General features: G+C 37.8%; 1 protein-coding gene across 1 annotated transcript in view; it reads right to left on the bottom strand.

The window, feature by feature from the left end:
* Positions 1 to 15,624, bottom strand: part of CD247 (CD247 molecule) — a 57,260-nt gene extending 41,636 nt beyond the window's left edge. Inside the window, exon 1 of the mRNA XM_074155044.1 lies at positions 15,521 to 15,624. Coding sequence (XP_074011145.1) covers positions 15,521 to 15,578 — 58 coding nt within the window. The 5' untranslated portion in view covers positions 15,579 to 15,624. The remainder of the gene's footprint in view (positions 1 to 15,520) is intronic.
* Between the last annotated feature and the right edge of the window lie 632 nt (positions 15,625 to 16,256).

Genomic DNA, 16,256 nt, shown 5'->3' with positions numbered 1-16,256 from the left:
TGCCTAGATATCTTCTGTCATAAGACTGAATATTTTATTGAAGTAGTATCAAAGTAAGTACAGAAAAACATTATGTTCTTTTTTTTAATTTTGAATTCAACAGACAAGTTGTTTATATTTAATAATAACTGCAGAGGCAGGTATTGCTATGCTAGAGACTTCAGACTTGTTATGATTCAGAAAACTGGGATTTGATGTAAATTTTAGAGCCTGGATGTCACAGAGCTGCATTATGTTCACACTTGTAAGCTGGCTAATAAAGGCCATCAACCACAAAAATTCAGAAATTAAACATATTTGTCTATTATTGCGTGATGAATCAAGCAAGAAGGCTGCTGAAAAGCCCCTTCTTTAAATTTAATTGCAACTACCATTGCTATTCCCACACCACTGACAGTTCAGAGAGCCTGTATACGAAAGGCGTACACAGGGAAAAAAAAAAATATCTTGTGTTGCACAATTCCATTAAAAAGATCTGTACTACTCCTTTCTCCTCTCTGTTTTAAATTCTCCTGAAGCAGCACTAGTTTTAACCAGTTATTTTTCCTTTATTACTTTCACTGCTAAAAATAAATTACTACTGAAACATAGCATTAGATTCTAGAGAGTGGAACACATGAAGCCAACCATAATAATAAAAAAACCCACCCTACTTCCACACCAAACAGAGGAACAATTGGAGACAGAAATATCACAGGAAGGGACAGGTGCAGCTTTAGAGGAAGAAATTCATTGCTTACATAACCACTTTCACATATTCCTCTCATCTAAAATACACACTTTATTGAATGTACTTCGCTAGATTATATGAACATCATCTGAATCAGAAAACCCAGTGAGCAGGTCAAATCATTATTTTACCCTCAGTAACAATCATTTAGTTCTTCTATTCTAAATTCTTCCACTATGAGGTTTGAGGAAAGCTGTTGTGATTCTTTGTATTTTCATTTCCTTGTCTGTCCTTCAGGGATAATAAAGCAAATCTGACCATGTAAAGAGACTGAGAGGATTTTGTTCTCTCTCAAAGCTTTTTTACAGCAGGAAAATTACACATTTCTCTAAAGGTGTTACTCTTAGGAGGCTCTTGCTATTCAACAAATTCAATATTTTAAGGCCAGGAAGTTTGCTAGCCTTTAACTTCCAATAATGTAATTCTAAAAGGTGACAGGCACACACACACACAGTGCCTTTTTTTTGTTAGAAAATTGTACTTCATCTGATCTTATTTTTCAATAATTATGTTAACATTATGCTTCACAAATCAGGGCAAACTGGATCTTATCAAACAGTATTTCACATTTCATTAATATTTCCATTACCCAAGTGAAAAATCCTGTTGTTTAGTTAAGACATGTATATCATTCTAATACACATATACCTTGAAGTATTCAGTTTAATTGTAGCAGCTTTTATTGAGACTACACAGCTTGTGGAATTAGATAAGGTAATTGATCTGTTACCATGATCTCAGATTCGTATTAAGAAATAGCAAGTAAACAAATAAGATGAATGAAAACTAAAAACACAAATAGGGTTTATGAGACTTTCACCTAAGAAAGGGTGAATAAGGCATGTGTAAACTAGCTGACAGAATAAATATTGAAATTGCAATTTCATATAGAGAAGTTGAATCAGGACAGATGAATCTTTAATACATACATGGATCATCAAAGGAGAGAAGTTTGTGTTATTCATTCAAAAAGTGACCTCAAGTAGAGACTGGGTTATAAGTTCAGCATGTCAGGTCGGAAGGATACCTGGGAATGACTGACTTGCACTGGACACGTGCAAGACATTACGTATGTGTGTGTAGAACATCCAGGGATATGGTCAGAGAAAAACAAATCTAATGAAACTTTAAAAGGTACTCATGAATTCACATTTATGGATTTCCTATTTTCTGTTTGGATTTCCAAACCATTTAATAGCAGTATTTACTATTACAGGAATAATAATAAATCTCAGATGTGTCACTGGTGGGAAAGTAAGTAACTAGAAAGATATACCCACAGTTCTTGCTTATAAAATACAGAATCCAGGTAGTACTCGGCAAGGGAAAGGAAGTAGAAGAGAAAAAGAGGAGGTCCCAGAAACAACAGCACTCAGTGTCTTTGAAATTGTAATGTCAAGTCTAAAAAAAGAAATATTCCATTATTCCTGACACCAGCTGAGAAAACACTATTTCCCTCACCTTGGGCTGCATGCATGTAAATGTAAAACTTCACTTACTCACAGAAAACTGCTGTTTATCTGACAAAAGATGAAAGACTATAAGTAAATATGGTGATTTTAATATGCAGGCATATAGCTGTAAACAAATACTTGCTAAAGATCATCTTTGATCCTTATTAAATCTACATTTAAAAATGGTTTCAATAACGGAAGTGAAACAAATTTTCATGCTAATATCCCAAATGGCACATATGAACTTAATGGGTTTGCATGGATCTGCTTGTAACACATGCTTACAAACACATCCATGCAATTTTGTCCTGCTCTCCACATATACACTTGTGCAACGTCAATAGCATCTGTGTTTGTATCTAGCCATTAACTTATATAGCACAAATATTTCTGTAATATGCTTGATTAAACATTGGGTATTCTTGTGTACCTCTCAAATATATAAATAAGAACAAAGGACTGGGAAAGGTCTCCTTGGCAAACTGTCTTTTGCTCCTACAGCCAGCCATCTGAAAAAGTCGATTCCATAACTTCAGCAAACTGCTCCCAAGTTTCTACCCTCTTTGCCCCAACAATAAGCTATGCCAAAACTGTTCGGATGGTGTGAATCCTTCTTCTGATCCCTTTGAAGCAACTCATTGATAGCTATTTTTTATAATCTGCATTCTCATTTTCATTTCATCTTCTCTCCTCTCAGTGTATTTTAGACAGCAATCATCACTTGTCTTAAATCCTCTGCACAAATACACTAGTGGGTGTTGTTTTGCACGCTGCATACAGATGTTGAAGAGGCAATGTTTTGCTGAGTTGTATGTAAACTCCATTCAAAGTGTCACTTGCTTTTAGGGGTCTGTTGCTAAATATTTCACACTTCCCCTTGCCCCTTCTCAACTTGAGACCCCAAGACTGAAAGGCTTTGGAAAAAAATTCCAAAGTAGGTTTCAGGCAAGCTCACACCGCTCTGGTTCCACATGGTACATGGATAATAAGTAAGTGCCATGCACTGAGCATTTTCCAAGCCACATTACAGGTATTACCTTGTATAAGCCAAAACACCCTGAACAAAAGCTCTGCTGAAGTATAACTCCCCTTAGGCAACTTCACTTCTCAGAAGCCAAAGACCAGGGAGTTCAAGATTGAGGTGCTCTATTAGGCGCCTGAGGCAAAAAAGGCTACCTGAACTGAGCAGAGAAACTACAGTCAATCCCCAAAGGAAGTTCTTGCCTTGATGCCTGGTTAATAGTTAATGCATAGGGCAAGTCCTCAGTAGCCAGGAGCTACCTGTGAGAGAAGCAGCATGCAGTTATAGGAAGACAGACAGCTGAGAGCTGAACTTCAACATCTACTGAAATAGCAAGAACTATTTCCATTAAAAATAACATATGTTTTAATTAGGCTACATGAGATATTTAGACAATACAATCATCAGGTCCTAGCATAGGTGTTCTTGTGGGAGTAAAAGGTGGCTAGAATAATTGTTCAAATAGTGCTGTCTCTAAACAATAACACTCGAATGCCAACCAGCTTAAACACCTTCACGTTAAGAGCTGTACCAGCATGAACAGTGACAGCATGCATGTGTTGCATGAAGCACAAGAAAAGTTTTTCATCTCCAGAGCACATTTTCTGAAGAGCTCAAGATGCTTTCTAAGTGTGAAATAACACACAGTCTATACAGGACATTATTTTTTCCTCTCTCTCTGCACTTCAGGAAGACTAACAGCATGTCCACAACTGAGCTTTTACTTTTTCATTTCTCTCGTCAGTTCAATTGAATCTGGAATGATAAGGGTTATTTAAAGAGAGGGAAGGCAAAAGGTTAACTACTTTCCCAATGCAACAAAGGCTGTCCTGGAAGCAGTAAGGGTCACTGTGAATGTAGCAGCAAATCAGACACAACCACTATTTTAATTTCCTATATACAAAATACATTACGCTGGAGGATCTAAAGCATACTTGTTAGATCTCAGTTTTCAAAACACCACCATGAAACAGGCAAATAAACCTCTTTGTTGATTAATCAAACACTAAAATAGCATATTGTCTTCAGGACCAAGTGTTAACACTTTCTGAGTGTTATGTGTAGATCAACAACTGGATAAGCAATTTAAAGTTAACAAAAAAAGCTAACAGAGTGGCCCATCTTAATTAAGCCTGGACACTGGTTTATTGGAAAGCCTACACACATTCCAGTGGCTTTCTAAAGGTTACACAGTAAATCAGCTACAATTAAATGTACAAAACTGCGACCCCATTTTTCCATTTTCTTGCTTTATCTAAAAAATAGCATTGTTTCACTAAGGGGATAAAGACTGTGTAGAGCAGTGAGGATGATGGGAATTGTCAGAATTATCTCCAAATCCTTCAGACAAGATATCAAAGTTCACACCTCACAATTTAAAAAATTTACATTCCATTCATATTGATTTTTCTTTGTATTGTAGAGGCAAACTTCCTAATAACACAGATTAAAAAGCACCAGAAGATACTCTTAAAATACTCAGAACTACAACAAAACAAGATAATCAGAACAGAAACAAAAAAACACTGAAAATGAAAACCTCAAAACAAAACTGCTTTAGGAATTAAACATTATTTAACTGCAGATTTCAATAAAACCACTTCGTAAAATCACTTATATGTGCAAATTGACAAATAAAAGCTAGATAGTATAGCTACTTAGAGGCACTCTTTTCCTTGGGTGTAAGATAACTTCTAACTATGCATGAAGCTCAACACTTCTATGCTTTTATTATAGTATGACCCTAAGCCTGAAAGGAGGTGAAGACCCCACTGAACCCAAAGGCACAGAATGAGAAACTTTCTCCTTTCTGAAATGTTTGTATACGATGCATCATTATGGAGGTGGGAGCAGGTCACAGAAGTATCACTAAATTGGTTTTCAACTAGCTGATAACAGCGCATTTCCTTCAGCATAGATCTTCGTGTGAGCTGCAAAAATCTGGCTGAGCAGTTTGGTAAATGCCCAAGCAGTTTGCCTGGAGTAAAACTCCTGCTGGCACCACTGGGGAGCTGCCTAAACAAGATAGCTAATTTCAAGCTAGTTTAGGTATGTTTAAACAAGCGGCATTTACTAAAACACTGATGTGACGTAATTAGAAGGGGAAAGTGACAGAAATTAAATACTATCCCCATATTACAGCTACAGCATGTAGACAGCACATATCGAGGTGAAGCTACTTGCCAAATCTTTTTAAATACCTGAACCCCTCCTTTTTGGCTCTAGATAATCCTGCTCTTCAAGAAAGGTTGGTGCATATGCTGGGCTTTCTCAGATTGCCTCTTCTGATCGTATTTCAGGTTGTTGACTCCTTCAGATCCCTGCATTCCCACAAGATTTAGTAGCCTAGGACCTTCTTCTAAATCTTCCACTCCTGTATAATTACATGTGGTTTCAGAAGTGGCAGAATCATCGATATATAAGCATATATTATCAATACTCATATTGATGTTACTCATACATCCATGCATAAGAGAACAGCACCACCTTTGTGCCCCATTTTGCAGACAGTCTCAAACACAGGAGCCTGCTTAGGGATTCTGGTTGTGCTGAAATACAGTTGCTACTAAAGAAAGCACAACACCTTTTGCAAGGACGGATGGGGAACCTCTTAAGATACACACTCCACGCTGTAGCACTGACAGGCAAGAACACCAAGTCTTCTGCAGAACAAAAATACATGTACTCTATTAATTGACTGCAAAGGATAAAACTGAGTCCATAAAAATACTACAGCTGAAGTTGAGATTTTTTTTTTTTTTTTATTGTGTAGGTTTACTGAGGTAATACTTGTTCATCAGAAACACTTTCCAGTATGAATTCTGATGGCATATTAATTAGGGAATTCCAGACTCCCATTAGAATGTCTCCTCAAAACCAGCAGGTGTCTCAATGGCTTTGAGTGGGAGTCCTGTTCAAGGTCCTGTTTTGAGTCAGACAGAATAAGGACTTGAATCTGGGTTTTCATCTTCCCAAACACAGAACACTAATTGCTCTCAGACTTTGATGTTTCACAAAAATACTTTGGAAGGGTTTGGTTTACCCCAGTGGAAAACAAGGGGGGAAGAGAAGGGGAGGAATTAAAATCTTGCAAATTTTTGCAGCAAGTTTAAGCTTAAGCTTTCCCTTTAAGCTCTATTTTAAACCTGATATTCATCTACTAAAGCCATCATGTCTAACATATAGACATTTGGCTCAAGATGTAAAAAGAAGAGCAAGAGAGAAAGAGGGCAAACCTGTTAGCTACTTCTTTGCAGCTGAAAAAGATAAAATCAGATAAAAACACCCTGGAAAAGATGTTACAATAAGATAGGGCTGAAGGTTCATAGCTGTAAGTTCTTTAAGAGTGTTATAAAAAAAAAACAAAAACCCCAAAAAAATAAAGCCTGAAACTCTGCTGCTGCTTTTCTGTCAGAAGAGACATAGCTAACAGCAGCAACAAGTGCATTATAGCACTGCTGGGACTTGAGACAAGTAGTAAAATAACATCTGAGATATTAGAAGAAAAGACATTAATTTAGCTGCATAAATAGACAGGTGAGGGAAAATTCCAGTTCTGACTAGATCACTTTAATACTAGAGACACCTGAAATTTAAGAGAGAATTCAGAACAAGGTAAATTAAAACTGCTTCTTTTCTTCTAGAGAGAAGTAATTTTGTGAGACTCTCCTGGTTGTTTAACATTTGAGACAAGGAGAAACACTTGGAAATATGATCAAAACACACACTTAGAAAAAAAGTCAAGTAATGCACCAAGTATGCATAATTTTTCAAATGTCATTCTATTTTAGTCAAGGCTCTTGCACAAAACAGATCTCTTAAAGACCTGTAGTTATTTTCAAACTTTTGGGGATGGACCATAATTTTGAAGCTATAAGCAGTCTTCATCAGAACTTCACATCACATCTAAGACAGCATTGCTAATCATCTGGGAGGCAGTTGCTTTAAAACAAATGACTCCGAGTTCTCTTGCAAACTTTCTGTATAAATAAAATGGACAATGTTGTGCTATTTTCAATAAAATTATTCCTAATTTGCAAGGGAAAATGAAATTAATATTCTCAGCAAGCTGCATTGAGTCTGACGCAGAAAGTAGAGGCCATCTGCCAAAATTGAGGATGAAAAAGCAATCACTTCGTGCAGTGGTTTGGGCTATCAAGTGAGTGCATTTTCTGGCTCGCTGGTAGTCCACAGCCACCCTTCTGCGCCTTGACCCACATGGACCCAGTTACGGCACCGTGCTGTGGGTGCTAGTGTTCACTGCATAATTCTGCTTATGTACAGCATGATGTGCATGTGTAGGCAAAGCTCCTGTCACCTCTCTACTCAAATAGAAGTGAGACTGGGTCCTATTGAAAACACAATTAAAAATAATTTTACTGAGATTTTTTTTTTTCTTTCTGTTTCAGATGCTTATTCTGAGAAACTAAATTCCAGAAATTTTTATGGCACATATTAGATGCTCATTTTTTAAAGTAACTGGAATGGTGTTTGACCTTCTGCTTGAAATTCAGATGGGTTAACCTCGCTTATCTTCTCTGCTGTACTGGGTATAGTCACGCTCATAAAACACCAACGCTCAGTTTTACATTTAAAATATCAATAGCTTCAAGAAGTTAAAACTTAGGCAACTTGTGATGGGGTATTATGCCCATTTCTTCTCTGGAAAAGGGAAATCAGGGGACGGTTATTGCAAATGGTGGGTTTCTCTCATTTTCTTTCACCAATTCTTTTTAAGCTTACCACCTGCAAGGTTTAATTCTTATACTTTATCCATCAGAGCAACCCACCCAGCAAAACTTACACATGTCTAGAGAGAGACTGAAAGAACCAGAAGCCCATGTCTAATGAAGAAAATGTTGCAGGCAACTGAAGAGAAAAAAATTGCAGGTAACCAAACATGAGATCAAGTCTGTCACTAGTGTAAGCCCCCAAAGTCAGTTAATTATCACATGGATCACTTCGGTTGTGTTGCATTAGTAACTCTTCAAATTCCAACAGATTGAGTGCTCAACCAGTATTAATAGCGAGAATTTTTGCATTTCCTGAGAAATATGAAAAAAAAAGTTATAATAAAAAACGTAACAGAAACATGCATAGTTACCTTACTTCATACAGCATCACTCCCATACACCTTTCCTGAAATTTTTTTATTACAAATTCCTGTAACAGGTTCTGATCTGTAATGCCTGAGTTCACCTGTCCACACTAACTCAGTCAGGTATCATACCTTTAGTTAATAAACCACAAAATAACATAAAATAGCAAATGATTCCTGAAAATTAGCAGCAAGTTGTTAGGAAGAAATCTATAGAATTGAAATAACATTCTTAAAAAATTACCAAAAGAAACTTATTCGCTACACGACATTTTATGAACAGAGCAACTATACTCGGAGCAATTCACAGAACTGTTTGCATGCTTCTTAGAAACTTAGTTTTGGTAGACTTTTTTTTACATGATATCAATTATATAATATTTCTCTCTCTCTGTATACTGTCTTCCTTCCTTCAGAATATGATTCTTAAAACAATTTGGAAGACTTTATTCTACTTTTCAGCCTTCAGAAACGCACCTGCATGCTTGAACAAAGTGCTGCCAAAATTATCTTTCTTACATAAAAGCCCAAAGTGATGATAACGTGCAAATTTGCATCATGGAGAGAGAAAGAGAAGGAGATGACTCCACATAATTCCGGTAAAACTTCTTTCTTGCAATTAGTTTTACATGGCTGGACAGGAAACAATGTAAATTGCAACAACACATAGCGGATAGACACAGAAATGACTTCTCCTACCAAAGATCTGATGTTGGGTTCTCAGACTGAAGCTTGCTGATATGCAACAGAAAAAATGATCTAGTATTATAGCAATTATATGGCTAGAATGTATAATATGATACAAGTCAAAATTTTTCTTCGCAAAGGTTTAAAATTCTGCTGTATTAATTGTGAGCTGTAAGGTCTTGGCCCAGGAATCCCGTTTACGTATAATTCTTAAAGGCATCATTCAAATCATTCAGCTATTTCTGAATGACAAAACAAACACCTGATAACTAGGAACGTGCAGCATCTAACACTAGAGAGCCGATCTCTTTCACTGAAATGATATTTGCCGAGAGTATTTAAGAAGTGACATTGTCACACTCTACCAAACTCTTCCTTCAAATTGGTCTGGTAAGTAATGAATTATTGTATGTTAATGTTTAGTTTTAGTTTAATTCCTATATTAATTAATTAAAAAATATATTTTGCACACAACGTATCTAATCAGTTTGGGCCCTGCTCCTATAGAAGATCTTCGATCCACTGGCAGGATCTGTCCAATTATGAGAGTTTGCTCTCACCCATCTAGTAATTACCACCTGGACATTTTGCTGTTTTGCCACTCCGGAATCAGAGTTTGCTATGTGATGAGATATATGCCATGAGGAACTGGAATGAATTTATAATACGTACTTCAGCATTAAATATTTGGGAAGCATTTTAATAAATACTTGGCTCTGTTTATTTCAGGTTTGGCTGTCATGCCGATGAGAGCAACATTCCAAGTGAAATGAATACAAAACACCCATGCTTCTGGCTGGAAGAAACAGATTATAAAATTTGGATGAAAAACCAGAAAAAGGGTTTGTTAGTCACATAGCTCTGTCCTTTACGCTACAACCAACGTACACTTACTTGAAAAGAAATAAAACACCACCCAGATTAGTTTTCCCTCATTAATTTCCTGGATATCACATTATCACTTCTTATGCCATTAGAAGAACACTTAGAAAAGTGGCTTAGTCCATTACTTTGACTATTTTATTTTTTTTTAATAATAAGATTTGTTAATTCATTTTTATGGTTCAAATTTTGGGGCTCTTAGGAAAGCTTCTCTAGGTATTCTCTGGTTCTAAATGTTTGACGTGCTTTTCTTTTTGACCAGGAAACTATTTACAGTTCTTGCAACCACAAGCATTGCAGCATCCTGATACAGGCTGGCCTATCACTCCCCAAAAATAGCAATTGCCTTAAAAAAAAAAAAATCATTATAAGTGACAGGTTATATAGCTGATTTGCTCTTTTTCTGGAGCCATGAAGGCTTGCATTTTCAAGATTTCCTTTGCAAGCTAGAAAACCTGACTAGGAAACTAGAAAAGTTTATTTATGGTGAAAGTTAAGATTTTCACCTAAGACAATACCTTGAGTTTTAAGTAAATCATATATGGTGAGATTTCTTAAAAAAACCCACAAGTGTTGACAACTAGCCACCCTCTAGATTTATTCAGTGTGTCCTACTACAGTTTATGCTATAATTTGTCAAAAAATTTCCAACCTTTATCCTTTGTCAGCTTCCATCAAATTCTAATTTGGTATATATTTCACCTCCATATTGCCTGAGTTTTCAAAGAGTTGCGTTATCATCATGGCTTCTTCACTTAAAAATATGACAAATTAAAAAATTTTCTACTACTCAGAAAGTCAGGATATATATGAAGTTTTCACTGCAAGTACATCCCATGAAAGAAATAGGCCAAATAGTATGAGAATTTCATCAGGCCTCGCAACCTGCTTGCCAGAAGCACAATGTTTAACACACTCTAAGATACCAAAAGTACGTCGAGATGGAAAACTCTGTGCTTGACGTTCTTCTTGTAAGACTTGGCAGATGTATAACAACGTATTGAGAACAAAATATATAAAGGGCTTCCAAAGGTTGATGGTTTATTCCTAGGAAACTTGTAGGGATTCAAATATTTCCAATCTGTAAGGTTCAAAAATTGAGATGGCTTCTACCCCTTAAACAGAACTTGCTTAGACACCAGTGCTTGTGATCTCTGAGGCTTAGGAGCTACCTGTTTTCTCTTCTATTTTTAATAGCTAAATTGTCAAAGGACTGAAAGAACTACACATCAGTAACTCGCTCTCACAAAGATGGCTATATCCATTATAGGTGGCTAAATACATGCATTTCCACTGTCTTCCAAGATCTGTGCATTTGAGTTGAGTAGACTGAAGAACTGCAAACTAAGCTTTTCATTTGCCTGCACATTCCATTTGTTATATATGAAGTTATAAATCAGCTGCATAGGACAAATTGGACTTAAATGCCTGCCTTGGTTTTCTGAAAAAAAAAATATATCTGATTTGGACTGTCATATTTTAAAAGCTAAAAATACTACGCATTTTTTAAAGGAGCAGAACTGAATTACAGAACTGAAAACGCTATTCAACCCCAGTCTCAAAATGTTACATTATGTAATAGTGCAAATCAGAAAAATCTGCAAAATTTCAGCTTCTCACAGACTCTGGATAGCATACATTGTTTTCTTAATGCTAAAAAGAAACAGCAGTGAAACTTTAATTTAGCAGTCGACCGAAGTTGTATCAGTGGAACGGTGAAAATTAACAATATGCTTATGAGTACACATGCACACAGACAAAGTAGATACTTCTTAAAAAAAAAATCCTATTAAAGGTATCTTCCATTAATACCACCCTAAAAATGTACTCCACTTTCTTGCCAGAATAGGTGATGCATCTTAGAGTTCTACATACACTATAGACATTCATATATACATGATGAATTGGAGGAGGGGAGGGGGATTCGATGGATTGTGCAAGCAAGTATTTTTTCTTTCTTTTTTAAAGGGAGTTTGGTTACAGTTTGGAGGCAGTTAGGAAACAAATGCTTTATTTTTATAGATATATATATATATCTTTTCCTTACTCATGGATTTACTCTCAGTGCTAGTTACAATTCAAGTTTGTGTGAATAACAGAAAACGGCTGTCAAAAGTGTTCCTCACATGAACATTCATTCATAAATGAAGTTCTCATTGCCTTTAAGCTGCTACTGAATGACCTATTTTTTCCCCCATGTCGGCTTTTTATCCATATAGTCTTAAGAAGGGCACACACAGGAGAAATATATTTTCTGATAATCTTCTTCATTCTGTATATACTTTCCATCTAGCATACATGAAAAACCAAAAAGGAATGCAATCATTACCTTGTTACTTCACTCGTTAGGAATTTTGCTTGGAAGGTTCAGCTAGAAAGCACTTCTCTATAACAAGCATTAGGGAATTGAATATAGCACTGCAAAAGCTCAATAAATGTCCCTTTACAAAGAAAGGCTACATTTGCCTACATTTTGTTCCATTCACTAATGTGCCAGTTCCTAGTTTTTTTTCCATGAATTATTAATGAATCATTGTGAAAAAGCAGGCAAAAAAGGAAATAAAACATGTAAAATTAGCCTTTAGATATTTTTTTTCCCCTAGGTGTAACAAGAATTCAGCTAGGAGAACTTAAGAAACAGCGCGTAAGGACACGCGGGTGGTAGCCAAAATAGACTGTATTTGTTTGTTTGGGTTTCCCAGGTAGGCTTGTAAACAACTTTTAGTTTATAAATCTTTTCATTTGCAGACCTGCTAAGTCATCTGATGAAAAGGAAGGAACAAATGAACTCTAAGACCCATTACCTGTCCATTTTATTTTCCTGTCCACGAACAGATTAAAAAAAGGCTCCTGACATCATGGCACCCAGTGGGCAGAAGACAGAGTTATGCAGAGCAGCAAAATACTGTGAAAATAAGCGGTGCAAGTAGTATCTGCCAAAGGCAAACAGATTTTAGTTTCCACAGAGCTAGGAAAAAACAGGACAGTGCCCAATTCTGTTTAGCAGATGATTCTGAGAAAAGCGATTTTGTAAAGAAGTGAAAAACAGGGAAGGGCTGTCCTTGAAGAACTCTCGTATATATATTTATATATATGTGTGTGCTGCTTATTTGTGCAAATCGAAGTGTCATCTTATCAGCCTTTAAAAAAAAAAAAGAAGCAATTCTACAATATTGCACACAGTACTTTTTATTGCCATTGAAGCCTGTTAATACTTCAGACTAAAAGCTCTGTAAACTGTACAAAGTTTTTTGCCATTTTAATTGTGATATTTGGGTAGAAGAATTTTAATATTCTTCTTATGTCTCAATTAGCAACATGATCAATGAAGTCATCTGTTCAGAAATTAAAATTATTTATGCTTACACGCTTTCTAACAGAGGGGTTATAGGAGGACCTCAGCTAAACTTCCAGATGTATACTTTTGTACCTTTGAAGAGGGAAACACAGAACATTAAGTATGTATACGATATGGCTTACCTCTATAATTGCTCAAAGGCCAAGTTGGAACATTCTGAAATTTGTGGTCTGGTGTCAATAATTCAAAATCTGCATCAGAATTTGTGGCCCATCTCTAGAATTACTTAATTTAAAGCATTTTTTTCTCACTCCTGATGTACTTACTTCAGTACTCGAAAGATCAAAATGAAAGGCCTTGCAAGTCCATCAGTCCGAATCTTGACAGCATCTTTCAATTGACCATTTAAAGAATAGGCACGAAACGCACGATAGTGAAGTGGAATGAAATCGCTATAAGGTGGTATGCAGCTTACTGAATCTCTGTCCTCTGTAAGCTTGTTTTACAAAAAAGTAAAAATTCACTCTAAGGTGGCTTGAAAACACTGCAGGCAGCAGCAGATCTTTGCTCTTTTTCCTAGTTCTGAGCTGAAAAACCCATCTGTTCGATCTCATTTTACACTGAATTCATGATGATCTTACATTGTTGTTGCTGTGTATTTTGCACCAATAACATAGCAACAATTCCACAAGTTTTATGCGACATTTATTTTATGCTACCTATACTCTTAGGCTAAATACTACTATTCTTCAAACTATTACAGATATCCTACCAAAAATATTTCCCCTAAAATCCACAGGCAGCCATCTCCGAATCAATAGCAACAGTAGCTTGTCCAAAATTTGATCCCATGTATTCTTTGTGAGTGTGAATACCCCTAAGAGCTTTGCACCAGAGACCCCTAAAGGGCTAGCTTTACGCATCTGCAAACTGAGTTACATATTTTTCAATAAAACCTTTCTGCTAAAAATACACAAATAGGAGCCTGAACTACTGATATCTTGTGACAGATTAAAAGAAGAAAATGCAAAAAGATATTTTTTTGCGGATGCATTTTGTCCTAAAGTAATTTCCGTACCTTTATAGCCCTATACTTATCTATGGATATAGACCAACGTACAAAATGTAAGTACAGAAGTATCATACTTATGTACAGATCATACTTAAGTATCAGAAAGGGAGAAAAGCTCCTGAGGTTGAATGGAGGATGAACAGAAGGCATGCCTACCACAGAGCATACAACTCTGCTTAAAATTCTCCTGAAACGAAACCTCCACAAATTACCAGAACTGGTTCCACAGCATTAGCAAGTGGCTGTGAAACCCTTCCCTAATATCCCGAAAACTTTCAAATAAAAAGTCTGTGGCAGCCACCAAAGCTCTTCAGTGTAAGGGTGGTGTGTTTGTTAGAGTACAGTTAGGACATAACGTGTGGGGGGGAAACTCTTCCAGTGGATTTTGCTTTAATACATACTCAAACATGGCCTACTGGCATTGGCTAACTTCTCCAAAATCAGGCCTCGGCTGAGGCCTTCTCTGGATATAAATTTTGTTGCTCTTTTGATCTACTAAGCAGTACATTCCTCTCTCCCAAAATTAACGTGACTCTTGAAGATTTGTGCATACCAAAGCCGCTTCGCTTTCTGCCTGAGCGGGGCCAGCGTGTACACCACCACGAGTAAATATATAAAGGTAAAAATGACCTCATTTTACGCTGTAAAGCAGCGGAGAGTGGCACAAAGGCAAAAATGACATGAAAGGAATCCTTTTTCTCATCACCTGCAACCCCTGTCTCCAGCCTGCCGAGTCTGCCGTTTGCTGCAAACCAACCACCCAACGTGCCGTTACGAGGAACATGGCTCTAATTTCACCCAACTAAATTAAAAGCCTCTCTTGTGTGGGTTACTGCAAGTGACTACGTTTTCATTACTGCCTCAACCCCCCCCCCCCCCCCCTTCACGAATCCCAAGGAGAGCTGCCTGGGTGAGGGCCAAGGGCCTTCTTTCATGGCGAGTCATTGTTGGGCTGCGGCCGTTGCTCCAGCAGGGGAGGAAGAGGCCGCGCCGACAGCGGCCGCCACCCTCACCTTCTCCTACCGGCCCTCCAGAGGGTCTCTTCATCGCAGGGCGGTTCAACAAGACGAGTCCTGCTGCCCCATTCGCGGGCAGCCACGATTCCAGCCACCATTAGGAAGACAGATGTGACCAAGGTCCTCATGCAAACACCCTCCTGCTACCAAAATGGTGGGGAGCCCACCAGAGATACACAGTGCTCTTTCCTCAAAAGAGCTTTAAAATAGCTCCTCGTAAGAAAAGAAAAAATAATAAATAAAAAAAAAAAGCCTGCCTTACCTGTGACTGGGAGCCGTGCCTGCAAGATGGCAAAGATCACGATCCTCCTCCCCTTCATCTTGGCGGGCCCGGGCGGTGCTGGGGAGCGGGAGGCCACAGGGACCGGAGGAGAAGAGTGGCCTCCAAGGGCTGTGCTGTGCCTGGACCTCCCCGCAGGAAGCTCACCACCTGCCGGCAGCCCTGCCGGAGCACCCGCCTCCCTCTGCCGCCAGCCAGGCGGCCTCCGAGGGCTGGGGCTTACGTTCTCAGTATTGGTGTTTGGGGTTTCCTTTCCTACCTTGTTTTTCTTCTCCCCCTCCCCCCCCCCCCCCCCCCCCCCTCTCCCCTTTGCAAGAGGGTTTTTGGTGGGTTTTGGTTTTTTTTCCCCGGTTTGTCTGATGGTTCCTAGGACATCCCAGTCAGCAGCTGCTGATGTCTATACGAGGCCTAGAAAGTATATATGTCAGATTCAGCCTGGCTTCAAAAGGGATGAAATATCACTATGTCCAGTGTGCAGTATGGTTTAAAATTGTAAGTTAGAGTCAAGTAGCTGGGTAAAGATATAAAGTTCATTTCTGAATCTAATTGAATGTCATTGCCCTCTACAACTACCTGAAAGGAGGTTGTAGAGAGGTGGGTGTTGGCCTCTTCTCCCAAGGGAATAATGACAGGACCAGAGGAAATGGTCTGAAGTTGCGGCAGGGGAGGATTAGATTAGATATTAGGAAGAATTACTTTACTGAGAGGGTGGTCAGGC

The sequence above is a fragment of the Numenius arquata genome, chromosome 1 (assembly GCF_964106895.1).
Source record: "Numenius arquata chromosome 1, bNumArq3.hap1.1, whole genome shotgun sequence".
In the NCBI taxonomy this organism is placed as follows: Eukaryota; Metazoa; Chordata; class Aves; order Charadriiformes; family Scolopacidae; genus Numenius; species Numenius arquata.
The sequence above is the reverse complement of the archived record's forward strand: the minus strand, read 5'-3'. Positions and strand labels throughout refer to the sequence as shown.